Consider the following 25523-nt stretch of genomic DNA (forward strand, 5'->3'; position numbering starts at 1 on the left):
TATATAAAAAAAATTTTTTTAAATTTTCATTGACGCTTTATTTTTAAATTCACACAAGTGCAATATAGTAATTTAATTTAAAAATGTAATGCATTTTAATTTATACATGTTTTATTTAACAGTAAGTTTAGTTTTAGATTAGCAAGTTTAATAATAAAAATAGTAAATAATAAATATAGTAAATACATATTTAATGCAATTAGCAATTTAAGTCATTCATAATATATTAAATATATTTTTTTAAATGTATTTTTGGTGCATTACAGTAATGAGATTTTTTTCTGTGAGCAAAATATAATTAATAATTTCTTTGTTTTTATTTTGAGGTGAAATACGACTGGTACGTGTTTTCGACAGGTTTCATGAGATTCACCCTTTAGCTGATGTGTAGTTTGGGTCAGTCTTAGAGAGGAAATTAGAAATAATCTTAGCAGACTGTACTTTCTGTAAAGAAAATCCAACTAGAAACTATCCGTAGCACAACTACAAACAAAAAATTCCTTCAGAGTTAAATGGTAAAAATTTTGACGCTACTGGCAAATAATTGGTAAATATTTATCTAGTATAAGATAGATATTTTATATAAGATTAACTTTTGTATTTTTATACTAAAAAGGGAGAATGTGTTAACATTAGATAGCATGCCTTATCCAAATTCCCATTGTATGACTTGTTGAAGTGAAGAATGAAGCCTGGGATCTGTTATGTGAATGGAATCAGTTTTCGATGTGTTTCCCCCAGTGGATCGGAAGTGTGAGAGCGGCTTTCATTTCAAAGCATATATTTTGTTACGTAACATTTGACAGCACATTACACTGTACGTGTGAAGCACTTTGTGTCACTGGGACGTATTAGCAACGTATGATAAACAACCAGTTGGCGGTGAATAATAAATTGCTATCGACTGTTTAGATCAATATTCTCATTCATATTTAATGGATGCCCAAGGGATTGTAAACTGCCCCACTGCCATTGTTTTCCCATTTTCTGCTAAGAAATATATATAGCTACAGTATATATAAGACGTCCATCAGATGCCTGATACATACCTCATAACTTTCTTTTTCGTGTCTTAAAATGACTTAATTGAAGTAGAATAGATCCAAACTCTGATGCGACACACATCCGAGCACCATATGCTGTGTTAAAACACTGAGAAACGTCCAAAATATATGAACAGAAGAACTGTGTAACTGTATATAAACTGTATGATCATGGATATGTTCAATTAGGGTATTTTTTGTAAGCTTTTTTTTTCTACCAAAAGCGTTTGAGAGATCTGAACTGCACGTAGATATCCTCTCAAAGTCTGCATGCAGAATCCTCTCTCTATAAGTTCTGTTTACAAGTGTAAGATAGATGGATTTCTGTATTAATAAAGAGATTTTTTTTTAATAAATATAGTTGTATGTGAGTAGACGGGTCAATCGGATCTTATTCAGTGTTGTCTGATCTGTAACAAACCATTCAAGCATTCCAAACCTCTGAATTTTAACATGTCCAAAAAAAAAAAAAAGAAAACATTTTTCATTAATGAAACATATAGAATGTATATAAATCTATCGACGACTTCTTGTGATAAAACAATAACAGTGTGAATGCAATGTTGACCAATAGAAATATATCTATATGGATAATGCAAAAGTTGTTTTAATGTTGAAAAACCTTGTGTATGTACAAGAGACTGTTGGTTTTGAATGTTCTTGTGCTGTTTTTGTGACTATTAAAGTGAATATCTTCTATTACAGTCTCGTGCGCTAATTGCGGTGCTTTTTTTGTAAATGCCAATTTTTCATCCAGTATAAAATCTTTATTATGTCATACACAGAAAGAAAAAACGGATTCATAGGAAAAAAATAAATATGCACATACTAGACAAAGCTAGTTTTCAGTAGTTGGTGTAAGTGTACAGTCAGCATTTCAAGAATACATGTAAAGATCAATATAAAGTGACAAAATGTAGCTGAAAATCCAGTTGTTAAAGGGTTAATCTCACAAAATCTGTCAGGAATATGCTTTATTTCACCCCATAATCAGAAGAAACCACCGATTTTTTTAAATGTCAAATTCTTTATTTTGGTGCAAAATACGAAATATACAAGCACATGTTCAAATTCTTCTAATTTCATAATTGTTTCTTTTAATTTTGGGGCAAAATATGAAATGTATAAGCACGTTCAAATTCTTCAAATTTCTTAAATATTTTTTATGCATTTTGGGGCGAAATACGAAATATTCAAGCACATGTTCAGATTCTTCAAATTGATTTATTTTTTCTTTTAATTTTGGGACAAAGTATGAAATATACAAGCGCATTCAAATTCTTCACATTTCTTTAAAAATTTTGGTGCAAAATATGATATATATGAGCTCATGTTCAAATTTTTCAAATTTCTTATTTTTTTCCCCTTTCATTTTAATGCGAAGTATGAAATATACAAGCATGTTCAAATTCTTCAAATTTCCGATTTTTTTCTTTTAATTTTAAGGCTAAATATGAAATACTTAAGCATGTTCAAATTCTTAATTTCTTTTAATTTTAAGGCTAAATATGAAATACTTAAGCATGTTCAAATTCTTAATTTCTTTTAATTTTAAGGCTAAATATGAAATACTTAAGCATGTTCAAATTCTTAATTTCTTTTAATTTTAAGGCTAAATATCAAATACTTAAGCATGTTCAAATTCTTAATTTCTTTTAATTTTAGGGCTAAATATGAAATATTTAAGCATGTTCAAATTCTTAATTTCTTTAAATTTTAGGGCTAAATAGGAAATACTTAAGCATGTTCAAATTCTTAATTTTTTTTTTAGCATTTTTTTAGTTAAATATTATATATACAAGCACATGTTCAAATGTTTCACATTTCTTTTTTTTTTTCCTTTTAATTTTGGGGCAAATTTTGAAAGCACATTTCAATTCTTCACATTTCTTAATTTTATTCTTGCAATTTTGGGGCGATATATATAAAATATACAAGCACGTTCTTGACAGGTTTCTTGAGATTCACCAAGCTGTTTGTTATATTGTACATAAATAGTTAAACGTTTATAATTTAGATATACAAATAGCTTAATGTAGCTGTTTAAATGTTTCTTGTAAACTGTTTTTGGCTTCATGTGTGGTGTGGCTTCGTCGCGAGATGCTTTGAGCTGTGTGTGTTTCACAGAGAGATGTCAGACGACACGGGAAGCTGCTGAGCTGGTTTCCATTTGTTCAAATTCTTAATTTCTTTTAATTTTAGGGCTAAATATTAAATATTTAAGCATGTTCAAATTCTTAATTTCTTTAAATTTTAGGGCTAAATATGAAATACTTAAGCATGTTCAAATTCTTAATTTTTTTTTTAGCATTTTTTTAGTTAAATATTATATATACAAGCACATGTTCAAATGTTTCACATTTCTTTTTTTTTTCCTTTTAATTTTGGGGCAAATTTTGAAAGCACATTTCAATTCTTCACATTTCTTAATTTTATTCTTGCAATTTTGGGGCGATATATATAAAATATACAAGCACGTTCTTGACAGGTTTCTTGAGATTCACCAAGCTGTTTGTTATATTGTACATAAATAGTTAAACGTTTATAATTTAGATATACAAATAGCTTAATGTAGCTGTTTAAATGTTTCTTGTAAACTGTTTTTGGCTTCATGTGTGGTGTGGCTTCGTCGCGAGATGCTTTGAGCTGTGTGTGTTTCACAGAGAGATGTCAGACGACACGGGAAGCTGCTGAGCTGGTTTCCATTTGGAGCTTCGTCTTCCTCCGTCTGCTCTGATGTACGGCTGCTTCCTCAAATCTAAACACACACACACACACACACACACACACGGTCAGACTATAACCGATGAAGATACCTGAAGATTTTTGAGCTTTTCAAAAACTTGAAAGAAAGGGAAACATCAGAGATCTACACGGAGGAACTGAGGGAGTGTTACAGAAGAGCATAAATAGATGAAGAGCGATACCATCAGAGACAGAGGAGAGGAAATGAGAGATGGTTATAAAGAAGTGCCTTCGCAGAAACCTGAATCACAGAACAGACGAGACGAGCGCTTCCCAGAACGGGCCGTAAACGGTACCGCCTGCAGAGCTGACAACCACACAAAGACGTTAGAGGAACGCAGAAATAAGACAGGCAGACTAAATACACAATATAGTATAAATATCAAAAGGAACAAAAAAATAGTGACTGAAATAACTGACAAAATAATTTAAGAAATAATTAGAATAGGCAAAGAATCCCAAGATGCATAGTGTTCTGGCCAAACTGAATTTTATATGAATGTACAGTTAGGCTAATGGGCTATAAATAAATGTCAATGTGTGTGTGTGTGTGTATATATAGTATATGAATATTATATTTTTACATTTCTAACATTTTTTCTAATATTTTTAGAGATATTTTTAAATATTTTTATAGTATAAATGGGTCTTTATACAAAAGAAAATAAATACTGTATATTTATGATCTATATTAATAGATTATAAATACATTTATTTATTTTTATAGTATAAATGAGTCTTTATAAAAATGTATATTATATAAATGGTTCAATATATAGTTTATAAATATTATATATTTACATTTATAATGTTTAAAAAATATATAAAATATAAATAAAAACATTTATAAATGGGTCTTTATAGTTCATAGATACTATATTTACAGTTTTAACATTTAAATGGGTCTTTATACTAATATTTTTCAATATTTTTGTATAAATTATTTTTCAATATATTTATATTATATATGATGTATAAATATCCATTTATGTTATTATAAATGTGTATAAAATATTATCTAAATGTTATTTTTCTTTTAAGTTGACAGCATCTTTTTCTACTCCCCTTTAGAGTACATTAAACTATGGCTGTCAATAGAAAGCAGAATATCAAATTTAGTCAATTGTAATTATTTTATTTTTCCCTGAACATTTGGCATAGAGGTAGGATTTGGGTTTTATTTGCACCACTTATATTACAACCCCTAACAATGGTAAAATCACTATCACTCAAATCAAGTTTATTGTAATATTCAAAGTTAAGGCACTGGTTTTCTGTAAGGAACCTGTGATGATGTCCTCGATGGCTCCGTCTTTGCCCTCTCTCACGAGCGGCGTCATCTGCCTGCGCTTCAGCTCTGCGATCAGATCCACCTGAGGGAAGCGTGGCAGCGCCGGCATCTGAACACATAAACAAACCCGTGAGTCCTTCATATTCACTTCCTGTTCTCCACTATTTCTGTCTCTGTCAATCACGCATTCCTACATTACTCACTGCTGTGCTCATGGGAGGGTCAGAGATGGGTAAATCTGTGCCGAAATCAGTCTCCGAGATTTTCTTCTTGCGCTGTTTGTTCTCCTGCTCGGCCAGCTACAGAGAAAGAGATTCATCCATCAGTCAACATGCCAGAGGAAAGACTGGAGAAAAATGATTTGTACAAAGCAGCGTGCCAACTTGCATACTATCTGTACTAGATGAGGAGAATAGGATTGGTGTTAAAGATAGTGTGATGTCTGGGTGGGATCTTTACGGGGATTCTAGAAGTAACCTCTTTCAGTTATTTTAATATTATTTATGCGTATTTATAGTATTTATTAATATTTTTAATTAGCTTTTATTTTCAGTTTTCATTTTAATTTTTAAAGTTGTCTCTTTGCCTGTTTTTGTCTATTTTTATTTGTCTAATTTATTTATACTTTATATACTGTATATAAAAAAGTATGTTTATTGGAGTTTTAGTAATTTTATTACTTAAACTTATTTATTTCAGTTAGTTTCCAAAGCAGCATTTGTAATTTTCTCATTTTAAGCTTGTTTTTCATCTAATATTTACATTTTATTTGGAAGTTTTAATCATCTTCTTATGAGCTTTTGTCATTATTATTATTAATATTATTTAAATATTTATTATTTGTTTTAATTTAGATTATTTTACTTTATTTATTTCAGTTAGTTGCCAAGGCAACATTTCTAATTTTCAGTTTTTTTTTTTAAAGCGGTCATATGATGAGATTTCAATTTTTCCTTTCTCTTTGGAGTGTTACAAGCTCTTGGTGCATAAAGAAGATGCACTATATGGTGTCATATGGGGTTTTAAAACAGATATAATTAATTTATCAGAAAATTTCACTATTTCATGTCAGGCTTATTCACTGTAAAAAAAAATATATTTTTAAAGTTGTAAATAAAACAAACATTATTGTAGTATATTTTATAATGCCATTTCCACTTAAAGATTTAATTCAATTTGTTACTTGCCATTTCTTTGTAATTATTTGTGAAATTTTCTAGCAATTTCCAGTATGCAATACCAGTATGATATATGCTGATGTGATATAAACACTGGGTAATAATTTCATCACCTTGTATGCTTTGATAAACCTGGCAAAAACAGGGAAGAACACAGAAGGAGGTGTGGATTTGGGATCCTCTCCGAAATACTCCACCACTGAGTGATAGACCTCCTGTAGAGACACACAGACGATCCAGTCACGTAGAAGCTATTATTCACTGCTGTTCAGAAAGGATTTCACACAGAACTGAATTCATCTCCACCTCTGCAGTTTTGCTGTCTTTGACCACAGAGTCCAGCAGACTGCCGTTTTTAGACATGAAGTTTGTGAGGATAGCGCTGTCCTTCTGCTGGAGAAACTCCTTACGCACCACCTCCATTCCCTTCTCCAGAGATCGAACATCTGCAAGGATGCTGTCCAGAGAGACTGAGAGAAACATGCAGGTCAGTGTATAAATATATAGCTTTCATTTAGCAGATGCTTTCAGCAAACTGAGATTTGAACTTACAACCTTTAGGTTACCAGTCTGGATTTTTTTAGCTTCAAAGTTGGTTTTGATTTTTCGGTTTTGATTGCCTTTGTTTAGATTTTGATAATTGCAAATATTCCTTTATGCGCTTTAATTGTACTTTATCGTAGATAAAACGTGCACTCTAAACAATGCTGGGTTAACTATAACCCAGCGCTGGGTTAAAAAGGGACAAACCCAGCTATTGGGTTGTTTTGAACCCACCCACTTGGTCAAAACATCCCAATAGCTGGGTTTGTCCCTTTTTAACCCAGCGCTGGGTTATATTTAACCCAGCATTTTTTAGAGTATGTGATCTAGGTAAAAGCTTGTGGACATTCAAATTTTGTGTTTAAATAAGCATCTAAATTCCCCTCAGCATTCTCAAGACGTTTGAGGATTATATTTTCATATAATTAAATTTTACTTAAAAAAAAATCTTTTATATTAAAATATTTATATTTATATTATGAAAAATATTTTTATTAAAATATTTTATAAATAATTAAAAACACATATTAATATCAAAAACGAATTAAATTTAATTGAAAAATATTTTATATTAAAACATATTTTATCTAATAATAAAAAAACAATAAGGGGAAACAAACAGCAAGCAGCAAATGTTTTAGCAACTCTGTTTTCAGGTGGGACTGTTTCATGCATTTCTATGAGCCTAGCTAGAAACTTTTATTTTATTATATTTTATTATATATTTTATTTTTTATATATATTTTATTATTGTATTTTATATATTTTATTTTTTTTTTAAATACGTTTTATTTAATATTTTAGTTTAAGATATTTTATAAATAATAAAAAAAATGCACACACTTAGAGCTGTAGTGTCGAGTTGATGAGAGTTCATGTGCAACACTCACCCAGTGCAGCTTTATCCAGACAGTGTAGTTCAGTGTGAAAGCTGTGCAGTTGAGGATATTTTTCTTGTATGATGCTGACGATGAAATGCAGGAGTGTCAGTTTTCGATCTGTGGATTTCATGTCCAGAAGCTGAGAGCGAAAATGTGAGAGATGCGCGATAAATCAACAAAACATTTATCATGAACTAATCAAATATATACCTTTCGTGCAATGTAAGTCATAAAAGTGTCTGCCAAATGCATAAAGGTAAATATTTCATAGTTTACTTCAAATATGCTATTCAATTAAACTGAATAAGTTTACATGACATACATGTCCAAAAATACAATTAAACAATAGCAAATGAGGCATGCATTTATTTGACCTTATATACAGTATATGACAAAAAATGAGCTAAACTAAAAATTAACGGACAAGACAATTTTCCACTTTTTCTGCTTCAAAATATCGCAATGTGTTACTTGCAGTTTCTTAGGGTTTTCAGAGTAAATCCTACCACATTTTTTTCAGTGTATAAACACAATACGTGAACCATCTACTGAAAAGAAAGTGTACAGTGACACTGATCAACTAAAACTGTAAATCTGCTTTATATGCCAAAATCTCATTTTTGTAAAGATGTTTTCTCTCACCAGGTCCAGACTTTGGAGTCGAAATCCATATGCTGATCCTCTCTTCCCACTGTTCATGTAATTCCCAAATGCAAGAATGATCTAGAAAAAGAGAAAGATCAGCTTTCACTACATAAATGATTCTATGCACATGAAAATTGATTCTCTTTACCTCTAGAATCTTCTTGAGTTTGCTGGAGGATTTGATTGACATGGACGCAGCGATGATGGCATTTAATTGCTGCAAAATAAGACCAAGATTTCTTTTTCATTCGATTTTAATTTGATGTTAAATTCAAGTAAATGCATCCTCCTAACATATATACTGACAGGCTTTAATAGCAGGATGCTCTCGCTGAAGTTGCCCATGAAGGTCAGCGTGCTGATTCTCTGTGCCAGACGCTGGGTTTTGCTGAAGGCCACCATGAATTGGTCCTCCTCCGACAGCTCCAGCAGGGGGTGTCCTTCACGCTCGTAATTCTCAATCAACTTCAGCTCATAATCAGACGGGATGAAGCGCTCCAGCAGCTCCAGAAAGTCTGACTTTAGCAAATCAAGATCATACCTGCACAAAGAGAGTATCAGGATTAGTTTTATACATGCACATTTTGGTTGCAGCAAAATTGTGGCTACTGGACGCACGTTTGGATCGCAGTGCAGATCTGTGCGGTGCTCATGCCTCCCTTGCGCAGGGTGATGGCGAGGTTTTTGGCCCTGTTGGGCTCCAGTAGTGCGATTTTACTGGATGCTTTATGAGCCACTTTCACCTTCAGAGTGCCGACATCAACAGGAGCAGACTGAGCTTTAGTTTTGAACAACTCCTCAAAGACGTCCATATTCAACTCCTTCAGACAGAGCAAAGACAGGGAGGTGAGTGACAGCAGCTTTAGACCTTCAAGGAAATTCTAGTGATAAATGCTGAGCTAATTCTAACAGCTTGAGACTATTTCTAAAACATGTAAGTACCTATAATAGCATGTATAAATATTAAAAACAAGATTTATATTTCTTTTTTAAATATTGTATATATAAATATTTTATAAATTCTTAAAAATATATATTTCAAGAACAAAAGGACAAAAATGCATGGATATTAAAAACTAAATTCTATTTTATTTTCTAAAAATATTTTATATCTAAATATTAATAATCAAGAAGGAAAAAGCAGCAAGCAGGAAATGTTTTTAATGTAGTATTTTCATGTAGTTTTGTGCATTTCCAAAAACTACCCCTTAAAATGTTAGCTTTTTTTATTATTTATAAAATGTATAAATATTAAAACAGGTGTATTTCTATTAGCCAGGTTAGTATCACAAAAAATTAAATTTTTATTAAAATAACATTTATAAATTTTAAAAACGTATTATATTAATAAATATTATTAATTATAAAAATAGAATTATTGAATATTTTACATTTGAATATTTTAGAAATAATTAAAAATATATTTCAAGAAAAAAAGCAGCCAGCAGCAAATGTTTCTAACTACTTTTCAGGTGGCACTGGTTCATGCATTTCTGTGAGCAAGTTCGAAACACATTAAAAAATAAATAAATATATATATATATATATATATATATATATTAAAAACAAAAATAATTCTAATTTTTTTAATAAATGTTTTATATGACAATATTTTATCAATAATTAAACAATATATTCCAAGAGGAATAAAAACAAAAAACAGCAAATGTTAATAACTGGCATTACTTTTCAGGTGCCTCAGTTTCAATAAGTCGAAACACAGACAGAACTGACCCCAAGCACACTTTCGTCATCCAGCTCTGTGAAGACGGTGCCGGCCACCTGTTCCTCCATGAGAGCCTGCCAGTTAAGCAGTGGCATACGATACTTAGTCTTGATTGGCTTCTTACCTTTTACACCTTACACACACACACACACAAGCAAATCTTTCAGTGTAATGTTTACAGCTTTACTTTTAACTCATTAGAATCATTCCAACATCTCATAGTTTTGTCGTTCTGTACATGACTGTCATCATTTCTCTCACCTGTCTTTACAGTTCCTGTCCTCCCAGGTAAAGGTGAAGGGGGCGGAGCTGCACTCATAGGGGGCGGAGGAGGAGGTGGTGGAGGGGCGGGGACAGGAGGAGGGGGCAGAGACTGCATCACAGGTGAGGCCTTTATTTCCGTTATACTCTTATCTTGGGGTTAAAAGAGAAGATAATTAATAATGTTTTTTTTTCATTAACAGAGAGATAATATTCAAAGAAATACAATCATCTTAGCTTATATTACATTGCTAGAAGTTTTCAAAATAAATAAAATTTGATAATAATCTGTAAAATTAGCTTTAGGACCCAGATTATATTATATTATATTATATTGTATTGTATTGTATTGTATTGTATTGTATTGTATTATTAATTTAGTTTAGAAATTCATTGATTAGGTTAACTTTAGGTTAACTGGGTTACCAAATATTTTAGTATATCTGAGATACTAGTTTTTGTTAATATTTTGAATTCGTTTTTATTTTACATTTTCTGTTTTCATTTTAATTTTAGTTTAAAAATTAAGTTTTTAGTTAGCTTTTGTAATTTTATTGTGCTTTTTGTCATTTTTATTGGTTGTGTTTTTTCAAATTCTATATAGATATTTTTTATTTCAGTTTTAGTTTTAGTTATTTTAGTACATCAAGTTAAACTAAATGAAAATGAGAAATGTTGAAGCTGAAATAAAATAAGTTTACATTTTATTCCAGTTAATTTACATGACAAACTTTTTTTTATTATTTATTTATTATTATTATTATTTATATTTATTTTATTATTTTAGTTTAGTTTTAGTTAGCGATAATAATCCTGTTTGGAAAGATGAAACAAATTTGAAAACAAACAGATTACACTCTGAAAATGATACAAAATGATGTAGAAAAATTATAAAAAAATAAAAAAGTATAATTAGAATTAAATAGAAATGATATAAAAATTGATGTAAGTGATGATATAATTATAACACTGGTTGTATGTATATTTGGATCTTCACCTGTTGTGTCAGTGGCTGGTATAATGTGTAATTCCAGAGAGCCGGATTCGGATCGCTCCATGCGGATCAGACCTCGATCCACCAGAACCTGGACCATCTTCTCCAGCTCAGTCAGAGCTTTAGCAGAGCGCAATCTCTCTCTCTCTCGCTCCTGCTCCTTCTCACTGTGTGTGTCTCTCTCTTTCTCCTTCTGCTGCAGCTGAGAGAGCTGAGCCTGTGCCTCCTTCACACTGTCCTGAAAACACACACAAACAGACACAGCCAGGCTTCACAGGCTGGAAACAGGAGTATGTAAGTAAGTGTGTGTGTGTGTGTGTGTGTTTTAGCAAATTGTGCTACCTTCAGAAGTTCCACCTCTTTCCTACTCTGTTTCTCGAGTGCAGACGTCTTCGCCACAGCTTCACTCTCACACTGCTGCAGTCTAGTGCTTAACTGAGATACACAACATACTGAGTACTTAAATATGATTTGGTGTGTGTGTATTTCCGAAATATAAATAGGATGTGCCTTATGTGAGATAGTTGTATTCTAGCATTTTATACATACATACATACATGCCAAAGACTGCAAAACAACTCTGAATAAATATAATGGAATAAATAATAATAATAATAATTTAAAATGAAAATCCATTTATTGCATTCAATGCTTTATTATTATTTCATTATCATATATAATGTATGTTGTTTTATTGTTGTAGTCAAAAAGCACATATATATGTACATGAAATCATTTATATCAGAACTATATAAGAACAGACTTATATCATTATAGGTTCAAGTAATTGTGTGTGTGTGTGTTTTGGGTGTGTGTACCTGTGTGTTTTGTTCTTGCAGCTCCTCTAGATGTTCTATTATTGTATTTTTGGCCTCGGCGTCCTCTAACATCGCTCCAACATCAAACACATTATCCAGATACGCTTGAATCTGCACCTGCAGCCTCTCACTCTCAGTGTCATTTAACTTCTAAACACACACACAAACACACACACAAAATAATTCAGACTGCGTTTTAGGCTGCATTTATTTGATCAAAAATACAGTAAAATATATTCTGAAATATTTGCACAATTTAAAATATCTGTTTTCTATTACAATTTATTTTAAAATGTAATTTATTCCTGTGATTCGAATCTGAATTTTCAGCATCATTACTCCAGAACAGCATTAATTTGAAATCTTTTGTAAAGTTACTGACACTTTTGATCCGTTCACTGCGACCTTGATGAATAATAAGTATCAATTTCTTTCTTTCTTTCAAAAGAAGTCATAGTCATGCCAAACTTTTAAACAGTAGCGAATGTAAGTTGCTCACCTCCAGATAGCTGTCTAGTCCCAGTTGTGTAAACTCGTACTGTAAATATACTCTGAAGTTCATGTTCTCCACTGAGTGCACTGCAATGTTGATAAACTGCATACAAGCCACCTAGAGGTGAAAAAGTCCAAATATGTTGATCAGTTTTCCTCACGCTGATGATCCCAGGTCAGCAAGGATAAACCTTAATGTATGTCCAGAAATCCAATGCATTATGTATGTTATGTGTGCATGTGATGTTAATATGGTGAATTTGTAATACTGATATAGAAAAATGATTAAAATACATATTTTAATCATATGATTATAAATACACTTTCTGCTTGTCCTAAAGTGTAAAAGTGAAAAGTAAGTCAACGTACAAATGGACCATAAATATAGATGTTTGTCATCCTTTTTGTTGAGCTAAATGCCATACAATTAGTGTGAGAATCTGATAAAACATGAAAATAAATACATAAAGGTTGTCAAATGAAGCATTCTGCGTGTCCTCACCATGAAATCAATGTTGTTGTCTTCATTTCTGAAATATTCCATGAGTTTCTCGAATCTGTTTTTCTCTCCACACACCTGCATGAACATACAGACACATTCACAGGTTTCTCAGAGGGAATTGTTTACTGTACGTGAGTTTACTGTACGCTGTTTTGGATTAAATTGTCTGTTAGCAAGTACTTGACCATAAAGTAAGAACATTTTACTAAATTACGAGACCTTTCAGTGATATTTGATGTCACATGATCATTCATCATTTGTCATTGGCTTAATATTCCATGCAAAACCTGTCTCTAATTATTAGTTCTTGCTACAGGAAGTTTGTGTTACAGTTTTATGCAAAGTATGTGCATTCACAAAAACAATGAGGACATATGGATGGGAAACCTTTAAGCAGATACAGTGTTTTAGCAGTTTGCATATCCCTTTCTGCTGTCACAGATATGCATCTGAATCAACACCCACACAAATGTTTTTGTGACAATGAATAAACGCACAGACTTTCAAAATAACGTCCATGTGAATGTGTGAGATTGCAAGCTGATCATGTGTCCTTTGTATGTGTCTTTATAAAGGGAATGATCTAGTTTTGTCATGTCTATCTCTCTCAGTGCAGACGGGTGTAACGGCTGATATCACAGTATGAGCTTCAGGTTACTTGAGTTTAACAGCAGATCAGACACTTGTATCTCAATCTCATCACGTGTTTGTGTTCATTCAGCGTCTGAGAGAATAACTAATGGTTTGGGTCTTTGAATTATGAGTTGCGGGGCAGTCGTGGATTTGTAACTCAGAGGTCGCGGGTTCGAGTCTCTATAATAACAGGGATTGTATGTGGTGGGAGTGAATGTACAGCGCTCTCTTCCACCCTCAATACCACGACTGAGGTGAGACCCTTGAGCAAGGCACCAAACCCCCAACTGCTGCCCACTGCTCCGGGTGTGTGTGTGTGTGTGTGCACTTGGATGGGTTAAATGCACAGCACAAATTTCTAGAATGGGACACCATACTGGGCTACACGTCATGTTACTTTCACTTTGAAATTATATATGTGGTCATAAAAAGTATTCGGACAGTTAAGCCACACTTAAAAATGTATGCACGTATAGAAGTTTTTTAAAGAATTTAATTTAATTATATTATGCCTTGGTCTATTATATTTTATTAAAACAATTTTATAATACATATTTAATATTATAATATTGTAATTTTTAAATTATATTTATTATATGTTTCGATATATTATATTTGATCATATTTTATTTAAACAACCTTTTTCATTTTTATTATTTTATAATATATTTTTTTGATTATTATTTTAAATATTATTTAAACTTTTTTCTTGTCCCTGGCGGCGCAGTGTGTTACTGATGGTAGCCTTTGTTACTTTGGTCCCAGCTCTCTGCAGGTCATTCACTAGGAATAAAAGTAAACTTTTTTCTTTCTATTATTTTTATAACACATTTAAAATCATAAAATGTTTTCCTTTTCTTTTTCTTTTTTATTATTATTTTTGATTATATTCTGTTTTGGTATATCATATTAGATTTTATTTTACTAAAACAAACATTTTTCTTTTTATCATGTATATAATAAATATTTTGTATTATAATATTTTATTATATTATGTTTGGGTATATTTTATAATATTTTATTAAGACAAACGTTTTAGTGTTTTAGTATATATATATATATATTATAATATTTTTGGCTTTTTGTTCTTTTTATAGTTGTTTTGATTATGTTATGTTAATTTACAGTGTTGAATTGTGCACAATAAGACAATGGAGGTGGTGATGATGGTGAGATGGACAGACGAAGAAAGAAGGCTAGTATTTTCTTACCTCTTTGAAATTATTAAAGGCTGCAATAATCATTTCATGACCTCCTCGAACCAAACACACTGCAGCAAGGAGCTCCAGAACCAGAGCTTTAGTCCTAAACACAAACTCACGGGTATGTATGTACAATAGTGTAGAAACAAAAGATTTAAAACACACACACACACACACACACACACCACTCAGGTTTCCTCTCACCTGGCACTCTTGTTGTTGAGACTCAGGGTGATTTCATTGACACAGCTGAGATGAGCCATCACCTGATTAAACCCTAACTAACACACACACACACACACGCATTAGTCAAGAGATGAGACGAGATGAGATGAGAGTGAGATGAGAAGTACCTGGTAGTTCATTATGGCACGGAGGCACATAATGCAGAGGTGCAGGTGGTTCTTCTGGCTGAGCAGAGATGAGTATTGCAGAGCTTTCCTGAGCAAAAGAAGTCATGTTAAATATATTAAATATTATAATATTTTTTCATATAAATTTTTTTTATTTACATCCTATTTACATTTACATGTATAGTCAATTCTTAAATCTTCATAAGGAAATAAATTATTCCGTTTAAATACGAAAAAGTCAAAGTCAGAAACAAATTAATTAAAAGCAGAACTATGTTTTTGTGTAATCTTCCACATCTGGAAATCTCAACATCATTAATAGTAAAAGTACTGTACTGTATGTGACACAGATGCACACAAACAAACTCTCTGAAACAGGAATGCAGTTGATCCTGATAGAAGCGTTTGGATGGGTGTGTGTGTGTGTTTGCGTTTGATCGCTTGTTTTGATCTAAAAAAAATGCATTGCAGACATACTTGATAACACTCATGATAGTACAGTAAGAGAGTTTAGCACGTGTGCATGCTGATCTCATGTTGAGCGAACGAAAGCTTTTATGAACAAATCATAATTCATCAGTAACTTCTGTACTAAAATAGATTCCAAATTAACAACAAAATGCCGGAACTGAAACCACACATGTGAAAAGAACTCTTATAGACATGTTAAATTTGATAAATAACTAATACATGAAATATAAATTAATTAATTATTAATGATTATGTTATTTAGTGCTCTGAAACACAACTTCACAACCATGACATGCAGATCTAAAAATCGCTTGAATAAGAAACAAGATGTATTATTCATCATGTCAGAGCGGTTTAATATACAGTACATGACTGACCTTGTGGTGAAGGGGCGTCCAGAGCGTGGGGAATTGTGGGTAGGGGAGTTTGTCGCACTGGGGGTCAAATCTTCCACAGATTTCTCATCAAAGCTTCCATTTTCAGAGCTGTCCATGTCATATCTGTAAAAACACAGCATGTTAATTAAACAGCACAACTGTTTTCAACATTGATAATAATAAATGTTTCTTGAGCATCAAATCAGCATGTTAGAATGATTTCTGAAGGATCATGTGACACTGAAGACTGGAGTAATGATGCTGAAAATTAAACTTTGCATCACAAGAATAAATTAAATGTTAACATATATTCAAATAGACAACAGATACTTTAAATTGTAATAATATTTCACTATACTGCTGTTTTTATTGTATTTTTTTGTCCAAATAAATATGCTTGGTGAGCATATTCTTTTAAAAACATCAAAAAGCAGTTTGACCACCATACAGTGTTGCTTTGTTCGGTAAAGTTTGTTTGTTGCTCAGATTAGTGAATATAATAGCAGTGTTAGCTAACTGGCATCAGAGGGGTGGTTTCAGGCATTGGATGGTCAGAGCACGTTCTCTTCCCAGATGCCTTGTCACATTAAGAATTTAGGTTTCTCTATTGTGTCTTGGACAATGTGTGTGTGTGTGTGTGTGTGTGTGTGTGTGTGTGTGTGCATACGTGACTCCTCGTTGAGAAAAAGAGAGGTAGTCCACTAGCATATCTAAACCTTTGTTTTCTTCATTAAGAAACTCCTCAGCCCACCTGAACATACAGAGAGAACAATACAATGAAGAATAAAAGAAGCACAAGTAAGATAAATTACGAGTGACAGATTTATTACAATCCAGTGTTGACACAGACACACACAGCTGCAGGTTTCTCATGGAATATTTCAGAAACCTGCTTTTAAAGGAACAGTTCTCCCAAAAATTTAAATTTGTTGAAAATTTCCTCACCCTGAGGATTTGTATACATGAGTTATTTCTTCATGGGAACAGCTTTGGAGAAATTTACATCACTTGCGCACCAATGGATGCTCTGCAGAGAATGGGTGCCGTCAGATTGAGAGTCCAAACAGCTGATAAAAACATCACAATAATCCACAAGTAATCCACACCACTCCAGTCTATCAGTTAACATCTTGTGAAGCGAAAAGCTGCATGTTTGAAAGGAACAAATCCTTGCTTCACAAGATGTTAATTGATGGACTGGAGTGGTGTGAATTACTTGTGGATTATTGTGCATTTTTTGGGGGGGGCTCTTATTCTGACGGCACCCATTCACTGCTGAAGGTCCATTGGTGAGCAAGTGATGTGATGCGAAATTTCTCCAAATCTGTTCTGATGAAGAAACAAACTCTACATCAACATCTTGGATGGCCTGAGGGTGAATAGATTTTCAGTTAATTTTAATTTTTAGTTGAACTATTCCTTTAACATGTGAAACTTTAATGTTAAAAAAGTGGTAACAATTATATGTTCATTTATAATGTAATCAGGCCAGTAACATGCATAGTCAATAACACTGCATGTCATGTGATGGCTCTTACCCGATGTGATTGGTGCGCAAAGAGATTTCCAGCTCTCTCAGAACTTGTGTGGATTCTTGGACTCTCCTCTTAAACTACAAATCACACACATATAATTTTATTAATTAAAATCACTCACATATTCCAGTTTGATTGATTATAACTGGACGAGTTCTATATCTCGCTCTCAGATTTATTGACATATACACAAACTCCAACACATATCTACCTTTCTGCCTCCTCCCTGCTCTAATAAACTCTTAAGTTTCTGAATGTACACTGATGGAGGATTCTTCACCTCAAACCGCTCCTGAGGAGAGAAACAAGAAGTTGGTATTCACATGTGTGCATCAAAAGTTTAAACTATTTTTTAGTAAAGAATGAACATTTGAAAATGTTCAACCCTCATGATCATTATTTTTACTGTACCTTTAAGACTTTGACATGTGAATGACCCTGCTTGCTAATCGATTGGTGAATATTTATTTATTTAATTATTCATTTATTTATTTTTTATTTATGGTCATATGGTAATGACATCATATTTGTGACATCAAAACCATTATTATTTCTTAACCATTTAGTTTCAATGAATGCACTGGGTGTACTTGAGAGGAAGTTTTTAGTTTTTAAAGAGCAAGGACAATTGTGTTTTTCATTTTGAAGGTGTGTTAATATGTCGTTTGGGTAGTAAAGACTGCTTTATGGTAAATTAATGTGTAAAAAGTGAACGTTTTAATGTTTTTGCTCTGAACTCACCTGGTCACAAACTAACTCCCATTTCTTCTCATTGTCATACTGACAGAGCAGCTTCACTTTATCAGGTGGAAGATTCATGGAATTCTACAAGCACAGAGCAAGAGACAAATCATAAACCTTTTTGTAAGTCTGAATTCATTTATATTAATTCTACAGAGCCATTAGCTCTATTCCACTAGAGCTAATGAGGCAAACTTTTAAAAATGATTTTTTTTTTCAGCACCTTTGGGTTCAGCAAAGAACTTTATTGAGAACCATTTTTCATGGTCGAGTTTTTTAGAGAGTAAAAATGATATTTCATTAAACACTGCCTTTCAAACGTTTGGGGTCGGTAATATTTTTTCATGTTTTTGAAAGAAGGCTTAATTCGTTTGATCAAATATACAGTAAAAACATTAACATTGTGAAATATTATTACGATTTCAAATAGCTGATACCAAACTTTAGAACAGTAGTATCGGTTCCTCAGATCAGCTTATCGATTTCTGGGTGCCAGTCGCACCAGTACAAAGATGGTTTGCTAATAAAACTGTATAACTTAAAAAAGTCTCTCTTTTGTATTTAAGTATTAGTTGATGGTGCTTCCTACTTTTCACAGATTTATGCCTGGTGGATGATAACAATGGCAAAAAAAAAAAAATCTCATTGAATAACAATGAAGGAGGAAAAAAGCCAGGTGACCTAGAAACACCCTAGCAGCCACCCAAATCCCCTTGGCAACCACATAGCAACATCCTGCCAACCACCCACAGCACCCAAACATCTCAGTGGCAAGTTTTGCACAGCCCACATTTTCTTCAGATCTAGTTGTAATTTGTTCCCAGACTATTGCAGTGTTTAAATGCAGAGTTACTGAGGCACCAGTCACACATTACACTTGTTTGCAGATGGTCACATATGAACTGATGAGTAAGTGAGCCAGATTACGAGCAGCGGACAGATCACATGTATAATAAGGTATGCTGACTCTAAGAATGCCCTTTCTGAACCAGCAGATTAGTGCTGTGTGAATGTCCTGTTGCTATGACGATCTCCTAAATTATTTATGAACAGCATGAGTGTTTGCATTTGCACACACACAAACACACACACACACACACACTGTTATTGCCCTACAGAATTACTTCATCAGTGACTCAGCAGACAGTGAGCATCAGATGATACTGCGCATACACCCACACACACACACACACACACACACAAACACACAGAGTGTGTGTGCAAGCTGCGTCTAAATCCCCTAAAACATTATGAAAATCATCTTCAAGTTCGTCCTCCATTGTCTTATGCTTGCCAAGGCTGCATTTATTTGATCAAAACACAGTAATATTGTGAAATAATATTTCAATTTAAAATAACTGTTTTCAAATTTAGTATATGTTAAAATGTAATTTATTCCTGTGATCAAAGCTGTATTTTCAGCATCATTACTCCAGTCTTCAGTGTCACATGATCCTTCAGAAATCATTCTAATATGCTGCTTTGCTGCTCAAGAAACATTTTATCAATGTTAAAACAGTTTTTGCTGCTTAATATTTTGTGGATACATTTTTTTTTAGGATTCTCTGATTAATAGAAAGTTCGAAAGAATAGCATTTGAAATAGAAATCTTTTGTAACAGATGTCACTTTAAATCAGTTTAATGCTTAATAAAAGTATTGATTTCTGGTGTGGTAATAGATCTCCACAAAGTCTCACACAATTCGAGTTCATTCATGATCATTCATGGATGAGTTAGATGCTCAAGTGGTTTGTTCAAATCTCTAACTATGAGCAACATTAAGCAAACGCCACTGATTAAATCTCTATTCTGATTACATTTCTATTCATCATAGAAACCTGAATCCTCACAGTTTCCACAAAAATATAAAGCAGCACAACTGTTTTCATTATTTATAATAATCAGAAATGTTTGTTGAGCAGCAAATCAGCATATCAGAATGATTTCTGAAGGATCATGTGACACTGAACACTGGAGTAATGATGCTGAAAATTCAGCTTTGCATCACAGAATAAATTGCATTTTACAATATATTCAACTACAAAACAGTTATTTTACATTGTAATAATATTTCACAATTTTACAGTTTTTACTGTTAGCAGAAAATATTGTAAAAATCTAACTGAACACAGACTATTGAGGGGTAGTGTATATGACATGTAAAAGTTACATCCAGGACATCATGTTTGACTATTGCATTTCATTTTTGCGCATATTGAATTACAGTTTTTCGCTAAGCACGGCATATTAGCATGTCACTGTGTCCCAATTTGCAAAGCAGGTCAATGGGAGAAAAAAACTGCAATCTGCAGAAATATTGCTTTAGGGCAAACACACACACACACATACACCACACACACACCACACACCACACACCACACCACACACACACACACACACACACACACAGAGACAGACAGACAGACAGACAGACACAGAGACAATCTCTCTCTCTCTCAAACAATCTTTCTTTATGGAAAGCCTGCAGTGCAGACAACTTCATTGATTATTGTCAAGCTTATAATTGTCGGGTTGCATCTGTCGTATAAACAGTGATACTTTTGCTTGTTTTAATTCAGATCTCATAGTTTCTTTTGTCTTTATAATAGATTACCTTTTCTACCTGTGAAATGAGGACAAGGAGGCTGGAGAAAAATAGAATCAAGGACAAAACACTTCCAACTCTTCAACCATCACTGACTGCTTTATATTTCTCTCCTTTCTGAATGTAGTGTCTGCCCTTTGCTTGTTCTTTCCTTGTCCTTTTTTTACATGTTCTTCTATCCCCTGAAAACAGTTCAACAGTTTTCAGGACAAGGTCAGCTAACATAACTTCATCACATATTATTCTGAATCCTGAAGTACTCAAATGCTTAAATGTGAGTATGTACACAGATAATTTATGCATCAGTGGTTAATGCAGCAATCCAGCATATACTGCGGTACACATGCACATTCAGAGCTGTCATATTACTTTACCTTCAGCAGAATTACGCTGGAAGATTATACTGTTTTCAGCTTATCATATTTGCATGAGTTTTTTGTATATTTGTAAGCCGAAACAGGTACTTTTTATAATCACCTCATGGATTTTGTAATATATTTATTTAATAAAAAATTAAGCTTTATATTTTTAAGACACTTTATTCAAAGATGTTTATTAAAGCCCATATTATTTTTTTCTTTCTTTTATGGGTCACAAAAGAAGACATTTATGACTTATAAGATATTTTAGAAAGTCCCAGTTGCGATTTTCCACAAAGATGACTAATCAAGGAGGATTTTCAGCAAATAATGACTTAGATTTCAGTCTGTTTCTCATACAAAGCTATTGTAGCCATGAAATACAGTGCATATGAACTACTTTAATGATGCATTAATGATGCTTTTTGTCCTTTTTTGGAGTTTGACTGACCCTGATCACCATTTACTTTAATTGTACATTCAGAAAGAAGGTCATATGAGTTTGGAAGGGTCAATAAATGACAGAATTAAAAATTTTGGATTAATTACTTTAATAATTAAAAAAAAAAAAAAAAACATTTTTTAAAAGTAATTTAATTACTTTAAAGTAGTTCAGAAAAGTAGTTACACAGTCACACACTCATCATTAATCATTAGGGCTACCTAAAACTAAAACTGAAATTATTCAGTAATAAAATATAACCATTACAAAAAACATTTTTGTTCCTTAAAATAAAATAAACATGAACTGAAATAAAAGATATATAAAAATTATTTCAGCCAGGTGTCGAGGCAACATTTCTCATTTTAACTTAGTTGAACTTGATGTACTAGAATAACTCAAACTAAAGCTGAAAAATTAATGAATAAAAACTACTACTAACTAACAGAACTTCTAAAAATGACAAAAACAACAAAATTACTAAAATTTTAACTATAATTAAAATGAAAAAGGAAAATATAAAAATAAAAATAAAACATTAAAAATTTTAATAAAAACTATAATAGTATCTCAATAATAATAAAATAACTGCACATCATAAATAAGATGCAGATGATGTAGATAAATCACATACATGTCTACTTTCATAATTGTACACCTCTTAAGAGCTCAGCTTGATGTTTTCTTATACTATTATTGTTTTCAACCATCAGACTAGTTTTTATGACAACTTTTTTGCAGTAATAAGTATATTGAAATACATTCAGAGCTGACTTTGATTCATTGTATCTAATAGATTTTTGTCCTGGATGTTTCTAGATCAGTTGAAGGCTGGACTACTGCTGAAGATGGATGGTTTGTCCTTTCGGTAAGTGGCCACATGCAAAATATCAATAACTGAATGGGTCATTTGTATAATTACAGGCCTGTTGTTTTTGCAGATGTTTTGCACTCCTCCCCTTGGCAAGGCGATGTAGAAAGCATCAGCTTGAGTGTTTTAAATGCTAAAACACATGCATGTGTGAACAAGGACAGAATTATTGTTTTTATATACATAAATTCAGCCTCACAAAGAAGAGAATGCAGAATTCTCAGTAAATGTGTATTTGCATGAATTTGCATGTGTATATGCCCACTTGATTATTGTTTATCCAGTTTTTAATTTAATAATTCTTATAACTTTTACTAAATAAGCTCACAGGTAATTGCACTGAAGCTTTGTGTTGTAATATTTACATTTTGTACCCGACTAGGTGTGCTTGAGTGATTGCTATTTTAATTGTGTGTTTTATCACGAACACGCTGCTGGTGCTGCGTGCATTATTTGCATTCTATTTCCATTATACACACAGCATGTCACAAACTCTCTCTTTCTCCGTAGGCATTGTAGATGGTTTCTGGATAAAATTAAACTGTTTGAGTTTGATGGAGGGTCTGCATGTGCACTGTAATACTTGTTCGTAGATTAGATGGCCTTTCACTGCTTTATGATGGGAAAGTGTGGAGTGCTTATCTGATTTAGGAACAACATCAAGGATATTGGCAGAGTAAATTAATTAACATGGAATAAATTACAGCTGGCTTTACTAACACACACTAGAGTCAGATGCATTTAAGTTATATAAAGAGTAAAACACTGGCTAAATATAAATTTTAAACACAGGTACTTGTGGAATGTGGACAGGTGCATGTGGACTGTTGGATTTGGAAACTGCCGTGTAAAATTCTCTACTGTGAATCTGGTTCAGAGTTTCCATGAATTAGATTAACTAGTTGATATGTAGGTTATTCCAACTATAACCGGCCAGCCATATGGACAAATTTAAAGGAATAGTTCACCCAATAATGAAATTTAGCTGAAAATGTACTCACCCTCAGGCCATCCAAGATGTAGATGAGTTTTTTTGTTGTTATTTTTTCATCAAAACAGATTTGGAGAAATGTAGCATTACATCACTTGTTCACCAATGGATGCTCTGCAGTGAATGGGTGCCGTCAGAATGAGAGTCCAAACAGCTGATAAAAACATCACAATAATCGACACCACTCCAGTCCATCAGTTAACATCTTGAAAAGTGAAAAGCTGCGTGTTTGTAAGAAGTAAATACATCATTAAGACGATTTAACTTTAAACCGCCGCTTCTGGGCAAAAAACAAGCCCATAATCCATTAAAAAAGTCCATGCCTTGTTGTCTTCTCACATAAAAACCCACCAACATATTTGTCTAGATCTGTTTTGGACTGTTTTTGCATGTAAACTGTGCTTGATCTGTGCATATTTCTCTCCTGATTCAGACAAGGCAACTTTTTCACTGCAGGAAGCGTTATTAGGGATTATGGACTTGTATTTTAGCCGGAAGCAGTGGCTTGAAGTTAAAAACTTCTTAATTATGGATTGTTTCTTGCAAACACGCAGCTTTTCACTTCCCAAGGCGTTAATTGATGGACTGGAGTGGTGTGGATTACTTGTGGATTATTGTGATGTTTTTAATCAGCTGTTTGGACTCTTATTCTGACGGCACCCATTCACTGCAGAGGACTCAGAGCAAGTGATGTAAAGCTAAATTTCTCCAAATCAGTTTTTTGTTTGACAGCCCCCGATTACCATCTATGTTCATTGTATGTAAAGAAAGAAAGTCATACCAGTTTGGAATGGTGTAACAGTGAATAAACGACAGAACTGTAATCTTTGGATTAACTACCTGTACTACTTTAAAGTAAACCCCCAAACTCACATACAGTGCACTCATAATAAATGAGATGCAGACGATACAAGTAGATAAAGCACATGAAATACACCTAATGATGCATTAAACTGTACAACTCATACTCTGGGAGATTTCACAAACACGCGTATGAATGCAATGACCTCAGTACACATTCCATCACAGTCTACAACCTAACGTGGTACAACTAGCTGTATTATGTCATTCAAACAGGCTGTGCTGTTTCAATTTCCAGTCATATGAAAGTCCTATCTGTGTTCATTTGATAATAACCTTTGCTGTTGAATGCAAAGAGATGCATATCATGGTGCATTTGTAGTTAATGCAGTGGCACATTACACACATACTGTACTTGAACATGCTGTTTTTCTATGTTCAATCAGCAAAACACTTTAACAAAAAGGAAATGACATTTTAAAGCTGAACCCCCTCTTTTAGTCTATGAAATTATGGGATATGTCATGTACCTACCAACACAATGTTGAACCTCTGCTCTAATTCCTCCTCAGGTGGTAGGGGCAGTTTAGGGGCCGGTGACTGTTTCTGCCCATATGTGCTGAGGGGCCGTTTGACGTCCCGTCCGGGTGACATCTCCAGACTTCCAGCTGCGTTCCCCATGGCTGTATTCAGAGTTACATGCAGAGGTACACATATACAGTCCAGATAATATAAGTCTCGCTCAATGAAGTTCTACAACTTGCTGACACTTCTATATGTGTTCTTGTTTAGTCCCAGTGTAGCAGGTCAAACGGTGGGACTTTTTGAAAACACAGCTTGAATCTTACAGAATTTGGTTCTGTTAAAAAGTCAATAAAATATATATTTTTTTACATAGTTGCTGACATATTCAGGTTCTTCCAAGTCTTCTGATGGTGTTGTCCATTTGCAGTAGGCAAACCTATAACTTATGTATACAGATAGAAAAATGACTCCAGTAGGCAAGGCTGTTGTCTATTCTG

At 33.0% G+C, this 25523-nt stretch overlaps 1 protein-coding gene across 2 annotated transcripts; it reads right to left on the reverse strand.

Moving 5' to 3' along the window:
* Positions 1-3386: 3386 nt before the first annotated feature.
* Positions 3387-25523, reverse strand: LOC107599699 (formin-like protein 1). Of its 2 annotated transcripts, XM_016291382.1 has the most exons (27): positions 25036-25523; positions 18432-18515; positions 17902-17982; positions 17694-17767; positions 16823-16906; positions 16156-16278; positions 15308-15395; positions 15159-15235; positions 14964-15057; positions 13120-13194; positions 12625-12735; positions 12126-12275; positions 11650-11742; positions 11311-11545; positions 10314-10466; positions 10061-10185; positions 8945-9147; positions 8633-8867; positions 8475-8543; positions 8324-8404; positions 7691-7820; positions 6564-6727; positions 6371-6472; positions 5283-5378; positions 5074-5188; positions 4030-4095; positions 3387-3801 (listed from the first exon to the last, which is right to left on the reverse strand). In XM_016291382.1, exons 1-27 carry the CDS (start codon positions 25180-25182, stop codon positions 3701-3703), a joined length of 3156 nt encoding a protein of 1051 aa, XP_016146868.1. In that variant the 5' UTR covers positions 25183-25523; the 3' UTR covers positions 3387-3700. The 2 variants fall into 2 exon arrangements, with proteins under 2 accessions (XP_016146868.1, XP_016146869.1); XM_016291383.1 differs by lacking the exon at positions 4030-4095.

This window comes from Sinocyclocheilus grahami, unplaced genomic scaffold, assembly GCF_001515645.1.
Source record: "Sinocyclocheilus grahami isolate Dianchi unplaced genomic scaffold, SAMN03320097.WGS_v1.1 scaffold270.1, whole genome shotgun sequence".
Lineage (NCBI taxonomy): Eukaryota > Metazoa > Chordata > Actinopteri > Cypriniformes > Cyprinidae > Sinocyclocheilus > Sinocyclocheilus grahami.

Bases quoted from the DNA above. Each gene is read 5' to 3' on its own strand.
- LOC107599699 (XM_016291382.1), bottom strand. From the start codon at position 25,182: ATGGGGAACGCAGCTGGAAGTCTGGAGATGTCACCCGGACGGGACGTC. The intron at 15,236-15,307 runs GTACTTCTCATC...TGTGTGTGTTAG, and splicing joins GTGCCATAATGAACTACCAG to TTAGGGTTTAATCAGGTGAT. The intron at 11,743-12,125 runs GTACACACACCC...TGTGTATCTCAG, and splicing joins TGCAAGAACAAAACACACAG to TTAAGCACTAGACTGCAGCA.